Below are 26,929 nucleotides of genomic sequence, written 5' to 3'. Positions count from 1 at the left end.
GGCTGCCTGGTACCGTCCACTGACCAGTTGCTGGTTAACTATGAGAGGCAGGATCCCAGCCGACCGTTGCTTCCCCCCAACCCGCAACGGAGGGTTATCAGCTGGGCTGGGACTCCCCTCGCAGTTAATCTTGATATAACTAAGACATCTGATAATCATTCTGAAAACATCATTGCTTATCGATATTGCCTATGATACAATGCCCACTAGTGGACAGAATGTGCACAACTTTATTTTAAAACCTAGGTAGGTCTTTCTGTAAGAATTTAATGGTAAAAAATATTATTAATAATAATTCGAATATATTCGAATATTATTATTAATAAATAAACGAACTTCGAATATGATTTTTGGGCAAAAGTCCCAGCCCTAATGTGTGTCTGTTTGTATGTTCTTATCTACCTGCCTGTGTGTGTGTGTGTGTGTGTGTGTGTGTGTGTGTGTTCATCCCCAGGCTGTTTTCCATGGTGGAAGAGCCTGACCTGGCCATCACCATGTACAAGAAGAACAAGCTGTTTGATGACATGATCCGCCTGGTGGCCCGACACCACCCTGACCTACTGGTCGAGACTCACCTGCACCTGGCCAAGGTCAAACACACACATACTGTATATGCTGTATATAAAATAGCTACTTTGAATGCATACTCTAAATAGTGTAATTCATTCTCCAAGACTGCTTTGAGAAGCAGTGCATTAAAGGCTCTAGAAATCTGGAGATAATTATTTATTATTTTTATAGATTCTGGACAATAGTTGATAAATGCATAGTGATGGTATATATCCTGTCCTATATATCCAAATGTCAGCTGTCCTTTGAGCTCAGCCTCTGGTAGAGATGACGACATGGCTGACAGCCTTGTCTGTGTGTTAGGAGCTGGAGGAGGAGTCCCGGCTCTCGGAGGCGGAGTACCACTACATGGAGGGAGAGGACTGGAAGTCTGCGGTCAGGATGTACCGCTCCAGCGACATGTGGGAGGACGCATACCGGGTACAGGTCCTAGACACTAAATGTGTAGCCAGGTCTTTATGCATAATAAACTATAAACACAAACAAAAGTAGTAATCAAAATCAATAAATCGGCACCTGCTAGAACGATGGAAAAGGTAGAAAAATAGTTTTAAAAAAGGTCCTCTCTTCTCTCTCCTACCTCCTTCCCATGTTTCCACTCCCTCCTTAAATTCAGCATTTACAGTATGTGAGATGAGGTAGGTATGTAAGGATGAGGTGAGGTAGGTATGTGAGGTGAGGTAGGTGTGAGGTAGGTAGGTGAAGTGAGGTATGTGTGGTAAGGTCTGTATGTGAGGTATGTAAGGTGAGGTAGGTATGTGAGGTAGGTATGTGAGGTGAGGTAGGTATGTGAGGTATGTGCGATAAGGTATGTAAGGTGAGGTAGGTATGTTAGGTCAGTATGTGAGGTGAGGTAGGTATGAGAGGAATGTGAGGTAGGTCGGAATGTGAGGTGAGGTAGATATGTAAGGTGAGGTAGGTATGTACGGTGAGGTAGGTATGTGAGGTATGCGGTGAGGTAGGTATGTGAGGTGAGGTAGGTAGGTATGTGAGGTGAGGTAGGTATGTGAGGTATGAGGTGAGGTAGGTATGTGAGGTGAGGTAGGTAGGTATGTGAGGTAGGTATGTGCGGTGAGGTATGTATGTGAGTTGATGTAGGTATATGAGGTAGGTAGGTATGTGAGGTATGTGCGGTGAGGTAGGTATGTGAGATGAGGTAGGTATGTGAGGTGAGGTAGGTATGTGAGGTGAGGTAGGTATGTGAGGTGAGGTAGGTATGTGAGGTGGTGGTGTATGCTGGCAGCCTGCCATATTAATAAACTGTGTTTCTTTGTTCCCTTCTCCTCTCCCGACTGCTTGTGTGTGTGCGTGTGTGTGCGTGTGCGCGTGTGTGCGTGCGTGACAGGTGGCCAAGAGCCATGGGGGAGACAGTGCCCACAAGCAGGTGGCCTACCTGTGGGCTAAGAGTTTGGGAGGAGAGGCTGCTGTCAAACTGCTCAACAAGTTTGGTCTGCTGGAGACGGCCATAGACTTGGCTTCAGATAACCGGTGAGCCAAACACGACGGCCTACTGGGCCACCTGCTACCTCCAGGGCTCTGCCCTGGCATAAAGCCCCTCTCAACAACATGGAAGCTGCCTCACTCACTCAATTCATTGAAATAAGCAGCAGAATGTTAGGCAGAGCTGGAAATGTGTCCCAGCCTGTACGCTGGGAGGGTGAGACCCCCCTGCCTGTACGCCGGTAGGGTGAGACCAGACCCCCCTGCCTGTACGCTGGTAGGGTGAGACCAGACCCCCCTGCCTGTATGCTGGTAGGGTGAGACCAGACCCCCCTGCCTGAATGCTGGTAGGGTGAGACCCCCCCAGCCTGTACGCTGGTAGTGTGAGAGACCCCTGCCTGTATGCTGGTAGGGTGAGACCCCCCAGCCTGCACACTGGTAGGTTGAGACACAGCCACCATGCTGGAACCTCCTCATAAATCTCTGTTCTCTGGCCCTGTAGAAGAAGTAGCTAGTGTGTGGTGAGGGTATGGTAATGTACAGTAGCTAGTGTATAGTGAGGGTATGGTACTGTAGCTAGTGTATGGTGAGGGTATGGTACTGTAGCTAGTGTATGGTGAGGGTATGGTACTGTAGCTAGTGTATGGTGAGGGTATGGTACTGTAGCTAGTGTAAGATGAGGGTATGGTACTGTAGCTAGTGTATGATGAGGGTATGGTACTGTAGCTAGTGTAAGATGAGGGTATGGTACTGTAGCTAGTGTATGATGAGGGTATGGTACTGTAGCTAGCGTAAGATGAGGGTATGGTACTGTAGCTAGTGTATAGTGAGGGTATGGTAGTGACTCCTGTAGGAGAAGTAGCTAGTGTATAGTGAGGGTATGGTAGTGACTCCTGTAGGAGAAGTAGCTAGTGTATAGTGAGGGTATGGTAGTGACTCCTGTAGGAGAAGTAGCTAGTATATAGTGAGGGTATGGTAGTGACTCCTGTAGGAGAAGTAGCTAGTGTATGGTGAGAGTGTAGTAGTGACTCCTCTCTTCTGTTTTCCCTCAGGTCCTTTGACTTTGCCTTTGAACTGGCCCGCCTCTCTACCAAGCAGAAGATCCCCGAGATCCACCTCAGACGTGCCATGTACCTGGAGGATGAGGTAACTTACTTACACCACACTGATACACTGGTAATGTCTTATTGTCACAAAATGTCTAAAAATGACTAGCTACAAAAGAGTGCAAGGACACAAGTGTTGTTTATCAATCAATCAATCAATCAAAGCTTTATTTGTATAGCGCATTTCATACCCAGAGGCAACATAATGCGCTTTACAGAGAACAAGGGAGGTGGGCATACGACCCACTCTCTACATATTCCAGAGGGAAGCAAAAAAACAGTAATCACCTGGGGGCCAGATAAGTGAGCTGTAAAAATTCTTCCCTGACCCCTCTCAACAAGGCGATCGAGCAAGCTCCAGGAGTATGTTTGTCTACCGGCTAAGAACATTTATAAAGCAATACATTACATTAAATTACATTTCAGAGTAAGAGAGGCTAAAAGCATCATTGGAGAGAGAACATTCTACGGACATGCTACGACATCCACAGCAGACACGGGGGTATCTATCGGACTCCGGGAGGTCTGCTGGTGACAGTGGGGCATCCACTGGACCTGGTTAGAAGATAGGAGGGAGAGAGAGAGGCACTAGGGAGTTTAGTACAGTAGTGAGCCCTTGGGGGTAGTAATCTTACCCGCAGGATCTCAGCGGGATCTCAAAGCACCAACTGCGGCATTCCGCATCACCACTCGCATGCCCATAGAGGGAGAAGTAATACTACTCATTGAACCATTGCTGTAGCCTTGTCTGGCACATTAGATGAACTTACCTTGTTCTCAAACTCCTCTCTAACTCTTTTAATCATTTTAAACTCATTCTGGAATAATTGCTTTGCAGAGACAAGACTTGAATATGACGAGACGTATTGAACAGGTTTATATCATTAATGACGCAGAAGTTTGTAGGCCTACTTGTGAATAAATATTAGGGTGTGTGAATGTTTTTACAAATACACCGACATTTCTCCATGTCCCGCATGTTGTCACTCTGTAACATCACCTTCAAGAGATGAATAGGCCTACTATTTTAAACCTCACTGCACATATGGGAAAACAGGCCTTTTATCAGATCTATATAATCATTGAACAACGCATTGGTTTGTTTGAGTCAATGATCAGAAATGATGATTTTCTAATCTAATTTCTCTTATTTCCCTAATTCCTAATCGAATTAATAGGGAATTTGTTTAGAAAGGAGGTCCACTTGTGCTATTCTGGCGAGTAGAGTGATACTACTGTCGCTTTGGATAAAGCCAGTCTTGCTTGGGAACTTGCTGGTTAGCATAATTTAAGCATAACAAGGGGAATTGCGCACCAGCCATGGAACGCAAACGGAGATGGAAATGTAACTGTTGGTTACAGAAGGCTACATGGACCGCTCATTGGAGAGCGTGCTGCGCTCAGGACAAAGTTCGATGAATGGATGGACTTAATTTGGAATCCTGGAAAATGTTGATTGTGCTCTAAAAACATGAAAGCATAAAGGTAAAAATGCAGCAATACGAAGTAGCCTAGATGAGATGGTGGTTTAAATGAATGACCACACGTAGAGGAAAGTCCTCACGCGAGAGTAATCAAATAAATTGAGGCTGGTGATAAATGCTGATTATCTACCTGGCTGAGTTCATGGTTACAACCATTCATCTCTTACATACAGGCCTACACAATACTTGCACAATATTTTGGACGTGAAATCCATCCATCCATCTATCAATCGAACTAGCGAATTCAGCCCAACACCTGTGACAGACCGGCAAAAAATGTAAATGCAACAGCACCTGCTAACATTAGAAGCACCGTCTCCCCCACAATCCATTAGCTCACTGAAGATTGGTGGGGCTAGTAAACACTGCTGCAGAGGTTGACATTAGCGACCAGCTACGTTAGCCAGGCAGTTTTTGAGAGCAGCTTGTCTCCAGCATAGACCAGAAACCGCGGTCTTGTGCTGGCTGGGCAGTGGGCACAAACACAATTTAATAGCAATTCATAATAATAAAGTAGGCAGCTGTGAGCAGCTGTGTTTTCTTGTTAGCAATGCGGGTTGTAGCCGGCTCTGTGACAGGCTCTGTTGCATCCCCTAAAAAAAAATCAACAATTTTCCCAGTAGTGTACAGGTGCATACCGGCTCTCTTTTACCGGTACACCGTACCGAACCGTTCCGGCTTACTGTCACTCCTGCCCTCACTCTCTCTCCAGACATGAAATGTCATGAGTGTATTATTAATGGCCCTTTGCCCAGACCTGAGCCCTGCCCCATGATGTTTCCATTTCAAGGACAAGTTCAGCGATGCCGAGACGGAGTTCATCAAAGCTGGGAAGCCGAAGGAGGCGGTGCTGATGTGAGTAGCTGGAGGGCTGGCATAGTTAGCAGTGATGTGAGTAGATAGGGGAGGGGTTGGAGGGCTAGCATAGTTAGCAGTGATGTGAGTAGATGGGGGAGGAGTTGGAGGACTAGCATAGTTAGCAGTGATGTGAGTAGCTAGGGGAGGAGTTGGAGGGCTAGCATAGTTAGCAGTGATGTCAGTAGATAGGGGAGGAGTTGGAGGGCTAGCATTGTTAGCTGTGATGTGAGTAGATAGGGGAGGAGTTGGAGGGCTAGCATAGTTAGCAGTGATACACAGTTAGGTTCATAAATATTTGGACATTGATACAATTTTCATCATTTTGGCTCTGTACACCACCACAATGGATTTGAAATGAAACATTCAATATGTGCTTTAAGAGCAGACTTTCAGCTTTAATTTGAGGGTATTTACATCCAAATCAGGTGAACCTGAACAGTGTAGGAATTACAATAGTTGTCCCTCACTCGACACAAACACACACACACACACACACACCACCGAGGCAGGTTTGGTTGGAGGGATGCTGAAGCAGGTTACAGTGGGACTGGGTGTTCGGCTCTCCTGGTAGAACATAGCCCTTTCCTCTGTCAACACCCTCACTTTACATTAGCTTCATGTGTTCCTAACATACAATAGAGGGTTCACTCCCTGACACAGATTCTACCTAGTCCAGAACTAAGGAACCTCTCTATAGAGGAGTTCCATGAGTGTACTGTATGTACCTAGTCTAGAACTAAGGAAACCTCCTATAGATGTTGTAGTTTAGGGCTAGGCTTCATCTGTTTCAGGTCTGCCCCAACCCTCTAATATTAACCCTAACCCTCTAATGTTAAACCTAACTCTCTAACAATAACCCTAACCCTCGGTTAGCCATCTATATTAAATAGAGAGGTTTGATTCCTGCTTGTCTCCTGGACCACAGGTACGTCCACAACCAGGACTGGGCCAGTGCGCAGCGTGTGGCCGAGGCCCACGACCCAGACAGTGTGTGTGACGTGCTAGTGGGACAGGCCAAGTTTTGCTTCGACCAGAAGGACTTCCAGAAGGCCGAGGCCTTTCTCCTCAGGGCCCAGAGACCCGAACTGGCTGTCAAATACTACAGAGTAAGATCAGAAATGGACCTTAACCATAACCCTAATCCAACCTGCCCGTTAAATACTACAGAGTAAGATCAGAGAGGGACCTTGTAAATGTTGAAACAAACTCCCGGAATCAGAACCATAGTGATTATATCCTGAATCAGAACCACAATGATTATATCCTGAGAATTGGTGTTCTAGTGTTGCTGTCAGTGTTCCAGTAAAAAATATACAGAAGACAAACAATCCACTCTACCTGTTAGGCTGGGTGCTGGAAACACAAACTCGAGTGCAAAAGTGAAGTGACGTTTGGAGGAAGAGCCTTTGTGCTCGAAACGTCACTTTACTTTTGTACTTGCAATAAAAAATAAATCCTTTTTAACGGGAGCTATTTGGTGTACGGAACTTTATTTTTTTTTATCTGTCAGTGTTCCAGTCATCTCAGTATTTTCTGTGTGTGTGTAGTGTGTAACTACAGAGGGGTAGCTTGTGGTGATCACAGATCAAACAGAAAGGGGATGGAGGCTGGTTGATGTTATTGTTGTTTGTTTGTTTGTTTATGTGTCAGGACGCAGAGATGTGGAGTGATGCCATGCGGATCTGTAAAGAGTACCTCCCCAACAAGCTCTCTCTACTTCAGGAGGAATACGAGACGGAGGCCACCAGGAAGGGCTCCCGGTGAGGGAGACATTCACCCCAACCCTAAAGGCCAATTTATACTTCATTGTACGACACTTTTGAGTGTCGACAGACAGAAATTACAGTATGTCACTGTCGACAGTTTTTTGTGTCGGACAGGGGTGTCTTGCACCTACCAAACTTTATAATTTCACAGGCGCCGTCACTTTCATCGCACAGCTGTGATTGGATAGCTACAGTAGATAGAAGGCACGTTCGTTGCCATGGATATGCTTTGGCTTCCTTGTTTTGGTTTTGGCTGAACAGCTGATGCGCTAAACAGCTGTAGTGCGCGTGCCGGTAAACTACGAACCGACCACCTTCTCTTTCTTTTCCTCCTCTCTCAACAAAATCTAATTTAAAATCTCTTCCTCCTCCTCTATAATCTCGTCTATATCAGATACTGGCACCGGTACAGCGGCCATCATTCGCGCAATGTAAACAATGTAACAGCCTCGAATTTGATGTTGTCATAGAGACAATCAGCCACGCGTCTCCAAAAAACCATGGAGGTGATCGGACACTTGAAGTATAAATGCTAAATGTTGGTCAACATTTTTTTTCTTTGGACAGACATTTGTCGTACGACACTTGTCGACTGATATAAATTAACCCTCACCCTCATCTCTCTCTAGCCGTCATATCTCTCTAACACATCTCTCTCTAACCCCCATCTCTATAGCCCTCACCCTCATCCCTCTCTAACCCTCATCATTCTCTAACCCTCATCCCTCTCTTACCCCCACCCTCATCTCTCTCTAACCCTCACCCTCTCTAACCCTCACCCTCATCTCTCTCTTACCCTCATCCCTCTCTAACCCTCATCTCTCTCTAACCCTCATCTCTCTCTAACCCTCATCTCTCTCTAGCCCTCACCCTCATCTCTCTCTTACCCTCATCTCTCTCTAACCCTCACCTCTCTCTAGCCTTCACCCTCATCTCTCTAATCCCCATCTCTCTCTAACCCTCATCTCTCTCTAACCCTCACCCTCATCTCTCTAATCCACATCTCTCTAACCCTCATCTCTCTCTAACCCTCATCTCTCTAGCCCTCATCTCTCTCTAACCCTCATCTCTCTCTAACCCTCATCTCTCTCTAACCCTCATCTCTCTAATTCTCACCCTAACCCTCACCCTCATCTCTCTCTAAAGTAGAGTTGGAACAGTGTAGTTGAATAAAAATGAAAGTATTTGCCAAAGCCTGGGTTCGCTCAAAAATATGTTCAGTCAGGTTTATTAAGAAAACAATACGATTGCAAACGGACCTCAAAGTAAAAACACAGAGTGATTCTATCAGGAGAAGTAAGTCATGAGCTCGCTGGATCCTCCTTATATCTGCCCAAAGCAAGGATGTGGATTTGATTGGCTGAGTTGTCTACACGTCATCGTGAGGTGACGGATATCACACAGTGGTAGAAATGAATGTGGGATGAAACTCACTTTGAATATCACTTTGAATATAGACAAAGGCTGAGCCAGGGCGGAAGGACATAAGGTGTGGCCTTTCTGACTTAAACAAAGAGAGGAGGATAGGAGGTGTTTACATTTACAAAAGGGAGAGTTGAGGTGTTTACAATTACAAAGAGGGAGAGTTGAGGTGTTTACAATTACAACGAGATTGAAACTAGAGGTTGCAGGGGAAAGAAAAGATATAAATCTGAATAGTCTTGAGACTGTGTGTTAAATTCCATGACAACTCCCTCATCTGTGGCTGAACAGCCACATAAAATATATACATCAGATATAAAATAAGCATAATCAAAAAAAATAAAAAAAATAAAAAAATCAATTATAAACACAAATTTCAAAAACTCTATGCTATACATGTGGAAAGGAAGTAATCTCTCCACTAGGTGGAGCAAGAACAAAAATGCAAATTACGCTTTAAAACTCCTTGTTTCAGAAATTTGACAGGAAACAAGGTAAAAAAAACATGTATAGTCTAAGAGTGGACAACCATTCACCAAAAAACTTGATTTAACAAGGCAAAAAAAAAAAATGGTTACCAGTGTAAGAAGGGCAAAAAACCTCTTGGTCAATTTAGAGGAAAAACCCAAACTTATTTATCAACTCATGTTTCAACCATTGTAACTCTTGTAAACAAATATGATATTTTTCAGATTATTTCAAATATCATTCACTCTTGTGAATAATCGCATGTGATGTCCTATGGAACATAGCTTCCATGTGTGCGTCTCTGAATGTTTAATGTAGGTTCCAGTGTGTGCGGTCCATGTTGTCATACCACAACCACAAGAAGGAGGTGACCGGCAAGGTCAGTCTCCGATTGCTCATCAGAGGAGAGGAGAGTGTGGCGGTGGCTGTCAAGGTCACTCTTGTTCACAGTGTATATCCAACAGTCATTTAGGTGACACTTCTCTTTTGGGCAATAGAATGTCATTTGGGGAATGCAAGGCGTCTTCTCTTCTAGATCGCAACTTCAATGTCGCGTTGTTTGAAATCAGTTATGTTCAATGTTAGTGTGTGCAGGTGTGTGTGCGTGTGTGGTGCATCTTGTGAGGTCATGGCTGTGGAGTTTCTCCATGTTGCCATCATAACGATCATGAGAAGGAGGTGACCAGCAAGGTCATTTTTCCTCCGATTCCTCGTCAGAGGAGAGGACAGTGTGATGGCCCATGGTTTTGGCCTCTGAGCCCTCTGGTTCAGCTGCATCCTTGATCTCCTGGTGTTGGCGATCCCCTGGTGGACCGTCGTCTGCTGCTTTGACCCGTCGGCAATGGCTTGCATGGATCCACGAAGTCCTCTCAGCTACTTTGACCGCTGTCTGCGTGGTGAGTAGAACCTGGTACGGCCCGAGCCACCTCGGCGAGTTCCAGCTCTTTCGTCTGTGGTCGCGGACCAGGACCCAATCCCCAGGAGAGATGTGATGCAGGAAACCCTCCTTAGCCTCAGGAATGGCGGTCCTCACTCCCTGTTGTTGGAGAGTATCTTACTTGGTGTGGATCTCCAACCCAGTCAGTAGCTTCCATTGCCGTCTGCAGCCACATGCCTGTCTCCTCCTTGGTAACAAACTCAGAGACACCCAGTGAAATGTGTGGGACACCTTGTTTTTCATCATACAGCTGTTTCTGTGTCTCTGTCAGACACACAGAGAGAGCTGCATGGTCAGGATCTACATACAGCATAGCACATTCAAGAACCTCACTACTTTGTGGTTGTAACCAGACTTTCTCAAAATCATGATCTTGTTGTAGTGGGGATACATTTGCAGTGCAGTGTAATGAAGTCTGTGGTGTGAGAGGGGTGTCATATGAATAACAGGAGTTAATTTTTGAGAACAGCTTAGAACGTTGGAGTGACATCTGATCATTATTTTCAATGTTCCAGGAATATGTCCAACTTGTCATATGTTCTATAAACATGAGGTCGCGCAGTGGTGTTACCTGTTTAGGCCGGATAATGGTGACCCCATTTGAGTCACAGCACATCTGAAAACCTAGTTTGCACAGCAGATCTCTTCCCATTAGGTTAACAGGACAACAATGAGAATAGATAAATTGGTGTTGGAATTCAGCATCATCCAACACAACAGGAAGTGACGTAGTCATTCTCTCAGATTTTTCAATACCTGCTGCACCAATGGTTTTTGCAACTTCATTTGTTAGTTTAGGAACAACATTAATTTTTGAGGAGCTTAGGACTGATGAGTGTGCGCCGGTGTCAGCTAAAAACATGAGTTGCTCTCCATTAACTTCTAAAGTTACTACTGGAAGCTCGGACGGTGTTGTATGCAGATTAAGGTATTGACAAATATGAACAACCTTCTCTTTATCCTGTACAGCTGTACTATCTGACGGTCCCTCAGCAAAACTCTCTGTCTGTTCCTGGCCTAGTCATGACTGTTGCTGTGGGTTGTTCAGGGAAATTCCAGCAGGTGGCGCCGAACCCCAGGTTGCAGGATTCTTTCTCTCCTTTCGCCTGCTGTAAATGTGACAGTCTTTGATCCAGTGACCAGTTTTACCACAATGAAAACACGCGTCAGTTTTGTCTCTGTTTTCGTTTCCCTCCCTCGGTTTCCTCCTGTAGCTTATTCTGTTACTATGCCTGCTATTTCTGTTCATGTGACGACCCTGTGGTCGTTGTTCCCTCTCTGATCTCTCGGACTGGTTTTCTATCTGTTCCAGTTGAGCGGCTTGTAACTTGGCTGTACCTAACTTAAGTTCTTTCGCCTCCCTTTGTTCAATGTGAACGCGAAGCCGCTCCGCATACCGGAAATGGTCAACAACTTCCTCGAGCGAAGTTGACTCCCAGGTGTGGCAACACATCCTAACTTGGTCAGACAAAGAGGAGAGAGAGTTATTCATCAACTGTTGTTTTAGAATTTTCTTATAATCGGCATTCTCTTTGTCCATGCCACTGTGTGACGCAAAGACTGATTCCAGTCTTTCCCAAAATTTCTCGAACTGCTCATCGGATTGTTGTTTACAATATGTGATACGGTCCCAATCCATTTTCTTTGGGAAACGAGTTTTGATTCTGTTCAACAGAGCAGTATTTTGGTCAGCAAAATCTGCATGAGAAAAAGGCAATGCAATGTCAAACGGATGTTTCACATCCACCCATTTCAACCCAAGGCATTGTCTCATGATCATGGCGATTTCCTCTGCGTGAGGCTCATACATACGAACTAAACTGTTAAAAAGATTTTCAAACTCGTCAATGTCTTTGGTTGGATCGGGCAACGTTTTAGCAACATCACGAAGTTCGTCTGAACGCCACGGTCTATACACTCTGATTTCAGGGGTCCAGGCCGCGTGGCCCTCTTCATCATCTGTTTGAGACGGTCGGGGATTAGGGTTCGGGCATCGTACCATTGGGGCTAGGAGTTGCGGTTCCTCCAGACTATTACTAGCTATTTGTAGTTGTTCCAAATTTAACTTAGCCTCAGATATGGCTCTAGCCAATTCTTTCTTCCTGTCCTGCTTTTGCTTTGTATAACATCTAGTCGACAGAGCTATAGAATGGACGGGAGAAGAGGGTGGTCCTGGAGGTACGCTCCGGTCGGGGGAAAGGGGCGCATTTAATTCGTATTGCGGAGGCGCCTGCATGTGTGGTGCAGAGGCAATACTGTGAGGGGATACGGCAGAGAGAGAAGGGACATGGCTAATAATGGCGGGGGCATTGTTAGGAGGTGTGATCACGGCGCAACGAGTCGAGGGAGAGAAGTCTAGGTCAGAGTGATTCGATGGGGGAAGCGGCGGAGACGCCGTTGGCTGTATAGCTTCATTGTATCTTTTCTCTGACTTCAAAAACCCTTCCCGCGCTACTGACTCCCAAATTTTAAACGCTGCCCAATCGATGGCATTTCCACTTTTCTTACCCAACTTTGTCTTCTCAAATGCTTCTAGTTGAACCCTAATGTTGGCCAAGGCTTTAACGCTAAGAGTACCAGATGGAGACGGAAAACTGCTATTCTTAGCCCATAGCTGAATCTGCCAACAGGCACTAGCAGAATATTTTAGCGCAACAATTTTAGCCGGACCAGACAATTTGAGAATATCAAGTGGCGAGCTAGTAACGGCACCCATTTTGCACCAAATCGCTTACGAAAAAAACAAACCAAAAGATACTCTCCCACACTCCTTCGTAACACGGAGATGAACGTCTCTCAGACTACTCACTAGCAGTTACGATTTACGGCCCTTAAAAACAGTGTCGGCAAAAAATAAACAGTACTGTTACCTGAAAAATATATATATATAGCGCTTAAACAACACATACAAGACAGAGCTGAAGTTCAAACAGTAAACACAGCAGACTAACAATCCCGTGCACATACAAGAAAGAAGACAGCAGACTCACACGGGAACGCAAAACAAAGAACGACCAAAAGACGACCAAAAAAGACTAATATACGACTTAACACACAAACATGCTCGAACTGCACTACACTTGGTCAAGGCTAGACCGGATGTCTAGATCCTACCAAATACTGTACAGCCCCTTGGTCAAATCTCTACCAGAAACGCGGATTGCAAAACTCTCAATCACTTCCTGTAGCTACATCTCCATTGAGCAAAACTCTCTCAACGTGCTCGCGGTTTAAACTCACCCGCGACCGGCCAAAGGGAAACCTGTTCTGTGCCAACTCTTTGGCGTATTTAACTCAAAAAACCCCGTTCTAAGCTGCAACCGATAAACAACCTAAAATTGTACATCAACTACAGGGGAACAAGATTCACGAGACCAAACTCTCACTTGAACAGCTTATACCCTCGTAACGAAACAAGGATGAAGTCAAAAGACAATACGATATAAATATCTATTGCTGCTCACAACCTCCTTAGATAGTTACTTTAACTCATACGTACTAAAAAATACCCACGCTGGGGTTTTCTGTTTTCAATAATCTAGACCAACAAGCTGAACCAAAACCCAAGGCAAATAACAAGCATAAAAGGATATTGTTTTTCAACGTACCGTGAGCTTAACCGGGTGAAACCAACGGCGGGGCTTCTCCAAAACCAATGCGCATAGACGCAACGAGAGAAGCTTTCCAAAGCGGCTACCGCTTCGCACGTCTGCGTCCCTCGCTTCCACCCCGGCGAATCTCACGGCAGTCGATCCCGTCCTCAAGTCGCCAATTGTAGTTGAATAAAAATGAAAGTATTTGCCAAAGCCTGGGTTCGCTCAAAAATATGTTCAGTCAGGTTTATTAAGAAAACAATACGATTGCAAACGGACCTCAAAGTAAAAACACAGAGTGATTCTATCAGGAGAAGTAAGTCATGAGCTCGCTGGATCCTCCTTATATCTGCCCAAAGCAAGGATGTGGATTTGATTGGCTGAGTTGTCTACACGTCATCGTGAGGTGACGGATATCACACAGTGGTAGAAATGAATGTGGGATGAAACTCACTTTGAATATCACTTTGAATATAGACAAAGGCTGAGCCAGGGCGGAAGGACATAAGGTGTGGCCTTTCTGACTTAAACAAAGAGAGGAGGATAGGAGGTGTTTACATTTACAAAAGGGAGAGTTGAGGTGTTTACAATTACAAAGAGGGAGAGTTGAGGTGTTTACAATTACAACAGGGAGATTGAAACTAGAGGTTGCAGGGGAAAGAAAAGATATGAATCTGAATAGTCTTGAGACTGTGTGTTAAATTCCATGACAACAGACACACAATCAGGTTAGAGTAGACGCAACAGAATAGGGTTAGGGTTGAATAGACAGTAGAAACCCTTCCTGGCTTTCATGACTTCACAACAAAAAAAAGAGAGGGAGAGAGATACATAAAAGAGACAAAGAGAGAGAGAGAGATGAAATAATTCCTGCAGTCTTCATTTCAGGCCCGCATTGAGATTAATTCAGGCCTGTTTTAGCCTCAATCAGTCTTGGAGAGTCTAATCTCTAACATGTGCTGTGTGTGTGTGTGTGTGTGTGTGTGTGTGTGTGTGTGTGTGTGTGTGTGTGTGTGTGTGTGTGTGTGTGTGTGTGTATGTATGTTTGTGTGTATGTGTATGTGTGTGTGTGTGTGTGTGTGTGTGTGTGTGTGTGTACTAGCGGGGTGGAGGGCATGGTGGAGCAGGCCAGAGAGTGGGAGCAGGTGGGAGAGTACTCCCGAGCTGTGGAGTGTTACGTCAAGGTCAAGGATGCCTCCAATGTGGCCTTGATGGAGAAGTGCTGGATGAAGGTAAAACAGCAGAGGACCCTGCTGAGTTTACAGTGTGCTTGATGAACCAGGAAGTGTTTGATGAGTGCTTCTCTGCCCCAGGCGGCGGAGCTGTCCATCAAGTTCCTGAGCCAGGACCGAGCGGTGGAGGTCATCCACACCCTGGGACCACGTCTCACCCAGCTACACAAGTACAGCTCTGTGAGTCCACAGTCTTAACAAGGAATTACATTTCACTATTTCAGTGTGGCGTTAGCGCAGTCTTTCAAGCAGTGTGAATGGTTTATTTTGCTCACTACCTCTCCATTCAGATACCTTCCAGAATATGACTGATGTGTTGTGTAATATAATAAATATAAATAAAGATATATATATATATATATCTTTATATATATAAAATTGTGCTGTCAACCGATTAAAAAAATTATCAATCACTAGTATATACTTGTATTTTGAAGGGGGGGGGGGGGTGTAAAACAATTAAGCATACACATTTTTGTGATGTTAGAATAAAGAAATGAATGACAAAGGCCGGGTTTACCAAAAGCTTCTTAGCGCTAAGAAGCTTCTTAGATCCTTCTTAAGGCTCCCGTAAGAAGCAAACACGTTTCCCAGATTGCTTCTTAGCCTCGGACGATCTTTACTTAAGAGGGTTTTGTACAAAAGGTGTGGGGTGTTCTTAACACCTTATATTGCTCTTTCCATGCTCCTTGTCACAAGTGCAGCCAGTCTTGTGCCATATGATTATATACCCGCTGAAGGGGAGTTGCTTTATCCAGTTGGGTAGTAAGAAATGCATGGAAATAGTAACGATTACCCTGTTGAACAAGCTGCAGGTGTGACATAATCTCACTCTCTCTTTCTCTACTCTCACCCAGATGTGCTTTCAGGTACTGAAATTTGGCACAGACTGATTTTACGTGAATCGGTACTCGGTAGTACCAATGTAATTTCGTCGGTACCCTTAACAAAAGTGTTCGGTACCCAATCCTAGCGTGTACCCATTATCCAGTCCTCATCTCTACTCCTCTCTCCTCTTCCATCCTCTCCTCCTCTCTCCTCTCCTCTCTGCTCTCCCCTCCTCTCCTCTCTTCTCCTCTCCACCTCTACTCCAGGCGGCTGAGCTGTATCTGAACATGGACCTGTTTAAAGAAGCCATTGATGCTTTCATTGAGGGGGAAGAATGGAATAAAGCTAAGAGGGTGGCCAAGGAGCTAGATCCAAAGTGAGTTCCACCCCCTACCCCCCTCCCACACACACACACACACACACACACACACACACACAGCCACCCCTGCCACTCTGGTCACCCTGACAACTTTTAGCTGCTGCATCTATTGCGTTTAACAGCCTATTTCTGCAGGTACGAAAGTTATGTGGACCAGAGATACAAAGACCACTTGAAGAACCAAGGCAAAGCTGACTCTGTAAGTGTAGTAGCCACTAATGAAGTCTGTTTCAAAAAATAGATTTGCTCAGCTACTCACTATTGTTCTAAAGAGTAAACAGTGTGTGTGTGTGTGTGTGTGTGTGCGTGCGTGCGTGCGTGCGTGTGCGTGCGTGTGTGCGTGCATGTGGGTGTATGTGTAGCTGGTAGGAGTGGATGTGATTGCTGCTCTGGACATGTATGCTGAGAGAGGCCAGTGGGAGAAGTGCATAGAGACCGCCTCCAAACAGGTAACCCTCACCTACCCCACCCTACCTACACCTACCCCACCCTAGTATCGACCCCTACCCCACCCTATTATCTACCCATACCCCACCCTATTTACCCCTACCCCACCCTATTTACCCCTACCCCACCCTAGCATCTAACCCTACCCCACCCTCGTATCTACCCCTACCCCACCCTAGTATCTATCCCTGCCCCACCCTATCTGCCCCTACCCCACCCTATCTACCCCTACCACACCCTATCTACCCCTACCACACCGTACCTAACCATATCCCACCATATCTACCCCTTCCCCACCATATCTACCCCTACCCCACCCTATCTACCCCACTCTACCTACCCCTACCTCAACCTATCTACCCTTACCCCGCCCTATCTACCTCTCACCTACCCTATCTACTGTACCCCTACCCCACCCTATCTATCCATCTCTCACGCACCCTACCTACCCCTCACCCACCCTATCTACCCCCTACCCACAACCTATCTATCCCTACCCCACCCTACCTACCCCTCATTCACCCTATCTACCCCTCACCCACCCTATCTACCCCCTACCCACAACCTATCTCCCCCACCCCACCCTACCTACCCCTCATTCACCCTATCTACCCCTCACCCACCCTATCTACCCCCTCCTCACCCATCCTATTCATTATCTCTTTTCTGTATGTTGGTAGAATTTCAAGATCCTACACAAGTATGTGGCTCTGTTTGCCACCCACTTGATCAAGGAGGGAGATGCAGAGAAGGTCCTCAACCTGTATGCCCAGTATGGAGTACCAGCCAACCCTCAGGTACCCCCCCCGCTCTCTCTTAGGAGGCACACACTACTGCCCCCCACTAGAGGGTAGACACTACTGCCCCCCGCTAGAGGGTAGACACTACTGCCCCCTGCTAGAGTGTAGACACTACTGCCCTCTGCTAGAGGGTAGAAACTACTGCCCTCTGCTAGAGGGTAGACACTACTGCCCTCTGCTAGAGGGTAGACACTACTGCCCTCCGCTAGAGGGTAGACACTACTGCCCCCCGCTAGAGGGTAGACACTACTGCCCCCCGCTAGAGGGTAGACACTACTGCCCTCTGCTAGAGGGTAGAGACTAGGGCTGCTCGATTAATCGGATTTTAATCTAGATTAAGATCTGGGCTGTCAACGATCATTAAAACAAAATAATTGCCATAAAATGATTTTGCACAAATCAAGTGCACCCTACACTGCAGACTGTGCTGTACTGTGCTTGACCCCTCCCCCACCCCCCAAAGCCCCAAAACAAACACTTTAGTTCAGAGCGAGACGAGTTGTCAAGCGAGGCGCACGCATGCTCCTCTCGAACAAAACACGACAAGAAGATTATGGCAGCAGAAAGAGAGCCGCTGGTGGACGAGAGCTAAAACCAAGTCAGTGGTGTGGAAACACTATGGGTTTGCGGAGACAGATTTGGACCAAGTTGAGACGGTGTGTAAAATTTGCTACGCAGTCGTAGCTGCCCCTCAAAGTAGCCCTTCTCAGTCCCGTTGTCGCATTCCACTCGCTCATGCCAGACAACAGTCCTTTGCCGGTCCATTCACTTTGCCGTCAAAATAAATCGGTGTCGGCTAGGTCAGAGGTCAGATAAACATGAAACTTCACTTACCTAAGCAAAAGGGTCTATTTTAACAAATGCTGGGTTTTGAAGCCTCGGCGCTGCCATTAAATAACTTATTTAGACGCGTTCTGTCATAGTGAAATTATTTTTCAGAGGTAGTCTTCTTCTGTGGTGGTGGCTTTGAAACTTCTTTATTTATCAGTTTTGGCACTTCTCTGCCACTTCTCTAATCCAAAGAACATTGTTAAAAAGAAAAGCCAGTCAACATTTAATAAATTAATTGTTATCAAAGTCAATGTATAATTTGATATGTTAAGAACATGTTAAAACTTTTGATAAAAAAGAAATTAAATTCAATGAATAATCGTGTTAAATAATCGTGATCTCAATATCAATCAAAATAATCGTGATTATGATTTTTGCCATAATCGAGCAGCCCTAGTAGAAACTACTGCCCCCTGCTAGAGGGTAGACACTACTGCACTCTGGTAGAGGGAAGACACTACTGCCCCCTGCTAGAGGGTAAACACTACTGCCCCCTGCTAGAGGGTAAACACTACTGCCCCCTGCTAGAGGGTAGACACTAGGGGTGTAACGGTACGAAAACATCACGGTTCGGTACGTACCTCTGTACGGACGTCTCGGTACGGTTCGGTTCAGGAGCGGCGCGCCTGCACTACTCTGATTCCTTTTCTATTCTTTGAAAATTATCTTGAATCAATCTTTTTAATATAATTTTATTTACAAACAGCAATACCTTTCAGGCTGCGTCACTGCCCCCCCCCCCCCCCCCAAAAAAACACACGCCTGTGATGCGAGGAGACTCGTTTTCACATTGACAGAAGCGATGGCAGAGAGAGTGAAAGGTTCAAAGTGTGGCGCTATTTCACAAGAGTCGATTAAGAAACAGCCCAACTGTGACAAATATTTTGCGTCAGTCTACTGAAAGGGATCTGCTCGAATGATCTGTCGGGTCGCTCGGCACATGACTGTACCGTACCGAAAGCCCCGTACCATACGGTACGAATACATGTACCGTTACACCCCTAGTAGACACTACTGCCCCCCACTAGAGGGTAGACACTACTGCCCCCTGCTAGAGGGTAGACACTACTGCCCCCTGCTAGAGGGTAGAGACTACTGCCCCCTGCTAGAGGGTAAACACTACTGCCCCCTGCTAGAGGGTAGACACTACTGCCCCCCACTAGAGGGTAGACACTACTGCCCCCTGCTAGAGGGTAGAGACTACTGCCCCCTGCTAGACGGTAAACACTACTGCCCCCTGCTAGAGGGTAGACACTAATGCCCCCTGGTAGAGGGTAGACACTACTGCCCCCTGCTAGAGGGTAGACACTAATGCCCCCTGCTAGAGGGTAGACACTAATGCCCCCTGCTAGAGGGTAGACACTACTGCCCCCTGCTAGAGGGTAGACACTACTACAGCTGGTCACCATTGAGCCTTCTCCTCTGCCCCTCAGAACTTCAACATCTACAAGCGGATGTTCCTGGACCTTCTGAACCTGCCGGGACGGGACGGGCCCGAGTCCTACCGCATGTGGGCCGACCTGAGAGATGTGCTGCTGCTGCTGGTGAGGACTGGGCCAGACTGGTACTGGAACTAGAACTAGAACTGGACTTGCCAGATTGGTACTGGAACTAGAACTAGAACTGGACTGGCCAGACTGGTACTGGAACTAGAACTAGAACTAGAACTGGACTGGCCAGACAGGTATTGGAACTAGAACTAGAACTGGGCCAGACTGGTACTGGAACTAGAACTAGAACTGGACTGACCAGACTGGTACTGGAACTAGAACTAGAACTGGACTGGCCAGACTGGTACTGGAACTAGAACTAGAACTAGAACTAGAACTGGACTGGCCAGACTGGTATTGGAACTAGAACTAGAACTGGGCCAGACTGGTACTGGAACTAGAACTAGAACTAGAACTGTACTGGGCCTGACTGGTACTGGAACTAGAACTGGGCTGGGGATGGTCCAGACTGGTACTGGAACCAGAACTGAATTGGACCAGACTGGTACTGGAACTAGAACTAGAACTGGACTGACCAGACTGGTACTGGAACTTGAACTGGACTGGGACTGCTCCAGACTGGTACTGGGACCAGAACTGAATTGAACCAGAACTGAATTGGACCAGACTGGTACTGCAACTAGAACTGAATTGGACCAGACTGGTACTGGAACTAGACTGGGGCAGAGGGAATTTTATGACGAGGGCTCAGAGACACTGAATCACTAATACTATATAATCACAGTATAATAATGCTGTATAATACAGTAGAATACTGCTGTACTCTCCTAGCCCTAGTATCTTCTGTCCTGTATGAGAACTGGACAGGTATATGATTTAGCACCAGGGTTGGGGAGTATCGGATTACATGTAACGCCGTTACGTAATCAGATTACAAAAAAACAGTAACTGTAATCCGTTACAGTACAATTAAAAATATGTAATCTAGATTACAGTTACATTTGCATAGTAACGGGGATTACAGGCGTGATTACAATCACCCCTCGCCTCCTCATCAGTTTTACAAAATAGGTTTAAAAAAAAAAAAAAAAAAAAAAGAAGTAGGCTAGTAATACCAATTGCGCGCAGCGCACCAACAAGATTCCCACTGATGTGCTCGTTGGACCACAGCTGCCAGACAGACAGCGAGCAGCACGGGCATCATGGCAGAAATAGCGCAATGTGCATTAAAATCCTGGAAATACCAGCATTTTTTTTATTTACCTATCACAGAACCACAACAATATTACAGCACAGTGTAAACTATGCCTCCCAGCCACCTGCCTCGACGGCCAAGGTCTCAATGTCCAACCTGAAAAAACATTTGCTGGTAAGTTAACGTTAGCTAATGTCAAACGTTAGGGTAGCTAACGTTAACCTTACTTCCACTGACAGCTAAATTAGCTAGCAGTAGGCTTCTACAGTATAGCACTAATGTTCAACCAGAAAACCAGACCCAAGCGCCCATTCAGATTATTTTCACTCAATAGTGCCTGTCGGTGTTATTCAAGAGCTATAACGAACTGCCTGGGAAAACTGGTCAGTGGGTGCTTTATCCATAATATATAAGGCTGTGTGTCCACTGGCAAGCTGTATAGCTGAATAGCGCCAATCACAGTTGCTTAAAATGCATTAGAGTTGGAGTTTAGAGCTGGCTCCGACGTTTACACCTAACGTTAGCTACATTAGCAACGAGTGTCGTGTTTTGCAGACTGCAATTAACTAGCCAAGGCAAGATGACACGCACCCTAACCTCTTGGCATTAACACTTGCTCTAACTGGACGGGCGCTGGGCAACTGCTGTTTAGCTATGTTGTCAGCTCTAGAACACAGAAAAATAATAAATAATGTAGGATTTCTGGTGAAATACACAGTACATTTTATATCTGGTGAAATACACAGTACATTTTATTTAAAGTAATCCAAAAGTAACTGAAAGTAATCCCTTACTTTACTTTTAAATTGTGGTAATCGGATAACGTTACTGACTACAATTTTTCACAAGTTACTTGTAACTGTAAGGGATTACTTTTTAAAAGTAACCTTCCCAACCCTGTTTAGCACGTTGACTATGCTCCATCTGACAGTATAACTGTATAACTGTAACCATGTAGCTCAATATAGAGAAGAGAGAAGACCACAGCCAGACTGACCAGCTGCCATACCAAAAACAACTGTATTTTGTCCATGACTCTCTGCCTTGATATTTTGCAGTGTGAGAACCTGACCAAGTCCTCGGAGGCCAACTCTCCTGCTCACGAGGAGTTTGAGCAGATGCTGCTGATGGCTCACTACTACGCCACGCGGTCTGCTGCTAAAGGGGTTGACCAGCTGGTATGAACACAATACATGCATCCACTGGTCACATGCACTCCACGCACAAACCTACACATCCTGCACAGATAACCCTAGCCTATTCATTCTGCACAGTCTATTGTGGGTTAGGGTTCACAGCCTGATGTGGGTTAAGGTTAGGGTTCACAGCCTGTTGTGGGTTAAGGTTAGGGTTCACAGCCTGTTGTAGGTTAGGGTTAGTGTTCACAGCTTGTTGTGCATGATGCATTAACTCATAGTCCCTGGCATGACTGATACACTCCCTTCTTTTCCTCTCTTAACTCCCTTCTCCTTTCTCCTCTACCATCCTTACCTCTTCTTTCTACCCACCCTCTCCTATCTCCTCCTGTCTCTTCTCACTGTCTCTCCTCCTCTCTCCCCTCCCCTATCTCTTCCCCTCTCCTCCATCTACCCTCCTGCCTCTCTTCTCTCGTATCCTCTCTTATCTCCTCTTCTTCTCTCCCCTTTGCTTTCCTCCTCTCTCCTTCCCTCTGTCTTCCCTTTCTCTCCCCTACCCCCCCCTCTCTCCTCCTCCCGTCCTCTCCCCCAGGTCAGCGTGGTGGCCAAGCTGTCTGTCTCCCTGCTGCGCCACACAGAGCTGGTTCCTGCTGACAAGGCCTTCTACGAGGCAGGGATGGCCTGCAGGGTGAGGCAGGGTCAGGGGTCATTAGTCTGGGATCTGATTGGCCGTCAAAGACACTGGAACTGAATGCCCTTCACGTTTGGCCGATTAATATCCCACAAAATGTTTTTTTTGTCTTCAATTAAAGTAACAAAGATGTTGAATTTGGCAATGGGTGAAATTAGTAGCTTAGTTCTGCCCTCTCCTGCTTAGCCTTGAGGTGTTCAGCTCCTCTTTCATAATGATAAAAGTTTCTTATGAAAGTTGTTGGTTCTGAATATGCTGATAGTGTGTGTGTGTGTGTGTGTGTGTGTGTGTGTGTGTGCGTGCGTGCGTGCATGCGTGCGTGCGTGCGTGCACATGTATTTGTTTATTTCTACACAGGCGATTGGCCGGGAGAATATGGCCTTCATCTTCCTCAACCATTTCCTGGATCTGTCGGATGTGAGTCTAGTACAGGAGATAACTGTGAGATAGCACTCCTGTCCCTAACACTGTCCTCTCTCGGCTGTCAGATAGCACTCCTGTCCCTAACACTGTCCTCTCTGAGCTGTCAGATAGCACTCCTGTCCCTAACACTGTCCTCTCTGAGCTGTCAGATAGCACTCCTGTCCCTAACACTGTCCTCTCTCAGCTGTCAGTTATGCCGGACTCGCACTCAATGTTTCCGCTGGTAAGGTTTTGCCGTGGCGTGGCGCCATGGCAAAATCCTTGCCGCCACACCATACATTTGATACAAAAAATAATAATACAAATTAGGCTATATACTGTATAGTCTTAATTAAGCAATAATACATGAGATGCCGTTCTTTAACGTCATTAATGGTACGAGAGTGCTGTGGCAATACCGAGGCGCTTGAGGCGTTATATAATTTGTATTAAAGTCTTAAATTAAAAATCTGTAAGTTTCTAAAAAGTTCTGCCTAAAAGCGCTTTCAAAAGACTTTTTTGTGCTTTAAGGGATGTTTTCTTCAGTGAACCTGTTACAAAATAATAGTGTTTAATCAGTGTTTGAATTGGATCAAAATGTGCCGGTACCTAGCCTACTCCTTAAAGGACAATGCTCGTTTTTGACAACCTGGACCTTATTTAGGACATATTATAAGACGTTTGACTCACCGAGATCACTGTGGTGTAGTTCGGAGGCCTGTAGAAGAAATGTAAAATCCAGCGCGAGCCAGTATATCCATGTAATGGCGGTGATCGGGGCAACGAGAATGCAGCTTCTAAAAATCTATTTTCTGCCGCGAAACGGTTGTTTTCATCAATCTGTCTGGATGAATCGCTAGTTGTGCTTACATAGAGAGCATAGGCCTGTTGTGGTATTTCCCATGCCTCTGTAATATGATCTTTAGAAACGTCGTTAGACACGAAATAACTTCCTCACTTGCTCCAGCACGCATGCGCACAGCGTGCTGGAGCAACGATTGCGCGCTGTGCGCATTACTGCTGGAGAAAGTGAGGAAGCTATTTCGTTTCGAAAGACGTTTCTAAAGATCATGGCATGTGAAAACCACAACAGTTATGCTCTATGTAAGCACAACTAGCGATTCATCCAGAAAGATTGATGAAAACAACCGTTTCGCGGCAGAAAATAGATTTTTAGAAGCTGCATTCTCGTTGCCCCGATCACCGCCATTACATGGATATACTGGCTCGCGCTGGATTTTACATGTCTTCTACAGGCCTCCGAACTACACCAAAGTGATCTCGGTGAGTCAAACGTCTTATAATATGTCGTAAATAAGGTCCAGGTTGTCAAAAACGAGCATTGTCCTTTAATAGGGTACATAGCAGTTTAAAATCTATGAATGTTTGTAATCAATAAGTGGACTCATACAGCGTAGAGCTAGATAACGTTCCAGTAAGAAGTGCCGGCAGCTCCTGCTCATCTCTGGCCTATTTGGTCCTATCATTCGCTGATGACAACTGGCGGATCCAAAAGCATATATTCTCCAGATGGACATCCGACAATATTTGAAGAAGAACAGAAAGTAGAAATATAGCTGCAAGCAGCAATGTGGGGGCCAAGCAGGACGCGCGACCAGCGCATCAAAGACAAAAAGCGAAACACGCCATAGCCGCATTCGAATCCCTACCGCAGTTTTGAAAATCGGGCATACGGTTCAGAATAAACGCACTTCCAACTTTGGCAGGTTGGTGGCGCTAGAGAGTTCGAGGTGTTGACTTGGTGACAGGGGTCACGGGACCGTCCCCGACGAGTGTGCCAAATGTGGTTATGATACAACAAAACGTTATTGACATATGACCACACTTCCTGTTTGGTGGCTTGGACGCCAAATTCGATTGGCTGTAGTGAGTGAACGCCTTCGACAATCGAAAATCCCTGTAATCCTTTCGTGGACATTGGTCTAGAGAATGTGTACAGCCAGTTTCATGTAGATTGGTATAAATCCCTAAGAGAAGATACATTTTAAGTGATTTACACAAAATACAAAATGGTGGGAAATCCCATTGGTGGAAAATGACATCATAGGGTGTGATGAACTCGGCATGAGCCAGGGATTCCAACGGTACCTCATTTTTTAAAATTGGTCCAACAGGTCAAAATGTGTGTGCCTAAATGCACTTCCAACTTTGACATGGTGGTGGCGCTAGACGGTTCGAGCTGTCGGGATGACACTTGCTGACAGGCTTCATGGGACTTTCCCTGATGAGTGTTCCAAATGTGGCTTTGATACATTAACAATTTGCTGAGATATGACCACACTTCCTGTTTAGCGGCTTGGTCGCCAAATTCGATTGGCTGTAGCGGGCGAACGCTTTCGAGAATCGAAAATCCCTTTAAGATTCCTATAGACATTGGTCTAGAGATGACACCCACCACGTTTCGTGCAGATTGGTGAAAATTCCTAGGAGGAGATACATTTTAAGTGTTTTTCACAAAATCCAAAATGGCGGGAAATCCAATGTGGCTGAAAATTATGTCATGGGGTGCGTTGAACTCGGCTTGAGCCAAGGAATCCAACAGTACCTCGTTTTTGAAAATCGGGCTTACAGGTCAAAAGTTGTGTGCACAAACGCACCTCCAACTTTGACATGTTGGTGGCGCTAGAGGGTTCGAGCTGTGTACATGGGTCTTGGTGAAAAGACTCAGGGGACTGTCCCAAATGAGTGTGCAAATGTTCACAACTTTTTACCATACGGTTCTATGGGCTGCCATAGACTCCAATGACAGAGGAAGATGAAGAATAATAAGAAAAGGTACAAGAACAATGGTGGCCTGTGCAGCTTTGCTGCTTGGCCCCCAATAAGAAAAGGTACAAGAACAATGGTGGCCTGCGCAGCTTCGCTGCTTGCCAATGATGTTGAGAGCAGTCAGGTAGGCCTATTGCTTCCCCTGGACCAGTAAACTGATCGGTTAAGTGCCTCATGCAGTTGTCTGATCATCGAAGTAAATAATATAGTTGAAGTGTGATAAATATCTAATGTTATCTAAAAAATACAGAGAAGAAACATGACGTGGAGCTACACATGCAGTAGCCTAGCCTATGTTTGAGCCGAAGCGGAGCCTCCATCTACGTAGCTTACGCACTGCTGTCTGTCAATCAGCAAGCATAATTTGTCAATGAGACGGCCCACACCACAAGCGTGAGTACAACATGCGAATCAGAGACGCTGCCCTGACTGACTGACTGACTGATTGAACGACCGTCTTTTTGGCTGGCTGGACCAAAAGTTTAACGACGCTAGCTTGCGTTAATGTTCCTCCAGCCACCTAAAAAGTGCCAGTCAAAGCAACAGCAAATGCAACGAAATATCAGTTAAGCGTAGCCTAATCTAGCCTATTATTTATGTAAGCTATGTAAAAAAGGTGATTGTTGTAGGAGAAGACAGGACCAGCACAGAGTGGAGGGACAGGTGAGAGAGGAAAGGATAGAGGTTGTTGAGAGAAGAGCAGGAGAAGAGAGAGGAGAAGGAAGTAGACGGGAGAGAGTGAAGATGAGAGATTAGAAAGAGTGATGATTTAGACAGAATGAGTATGCAGTTAAGCATCAATGGGCATCAAACATGAATTTTTATTAAATAAAACATTCTATTATTCTCACCCCATAACTCAAAATTAAAGAAAGCATATTTCATGTAGGCTAAACATGCTGTTTGAGTATATTCAGTATATTTTTCAGTAAATGTATCACGATTTTGTTATTTTCATTCTTTAAAAGTCACCAGAATACAGGAAGTCTACCCCCCCCAGACCCCCCACTTTGGTATAGAAATCCTCCCTATTTTGGCGGTCTTGAGCTTGGCACCACCACACCAAGAGATCTATTCCACAGGAAACACTGCTCACACTACAG

General features: G+C 45.6%; 1 protein-coding gene across 1 annotated transcript in view; it reads left to right on the top strand.

Annotated features, from left to right (window-relative positions):
• Positions 1–26,929, top strand: part of ift172 (intraflagellar transport 172) — an 86,850-nt gene that overhangs the window by 55,558 nt on the left and 4,363 nt on the right. The window contains exons 28-44 of the mRNA XM_084447306.1: positions 455–590; positions 874–990; positions 1,916–2,058; positions 3,063–3,156; positions 5,391–5,455; positions 6,384–6,564; positions 7,109–7,218; positions 14,747–14,876; positions 14,958–15,056; positions 15,971–16,080; positions 16,219–16,282; positions 16,446–16,532; positions 17,211–17,327; positions 19,595–19,705; positions 21,866–21,985; positions 22,536–22,631; positions 22,992–23,051. Of these exons, the coding sequence (XP_084303432.1) occupies positions 455–590; positions 874–990; positions 1,916–2,058; positions 3,063–3,156; positions 5,391–5,455; positions 6,384–6,564; positions 7,109–7,218; positions 14,747–14,876; positions 14,958–15,056; positions 15,971–16,080; positions 16,219–16,282; positions 16,446–16,532; positions 17,211–17,327; positions 19,595–19,705; positions 21,866–21,985; positions 22,536–22,631; positions 22,992–23,051 (1,840 nt within the window). The remainder of the gene's footprint in view (positions 1–454; positions 591–873; positions 991–1,915; positions 2,059–3,062; positions 3,157–5,390; positions 5,456–6,383; positions 6,565–7,108; positions 7,219–14,746; positions 14,877–14,957; positions 15,057–15,970; positions 16,081–16,218; positions 16,283–16,445; positions 16,533–17,210; positions 17,328–19,594; positions 19,706–21,865; positions 21,986–22,535; positions 22,632–22,991; positions 23,052–26,929) is intronic.

Source organism: Borostomias antarcticus (genome assembly GCF_949987555.1).
Source record: "Borostomias antarcticus genome assembly, chromosome: 12".
Lineage (NCBI taxonomy): Eukaryota > Metazoa > Chordata > Actinopteri > Stomiiformes > Stomiidae > Borostomias > Borostomias antarcticus.
The sequence above is the reverse complement of the archived record's forward strand: the minus strand, read 5'-3'. Positions and strand labels throughout refer to the sequence as shown.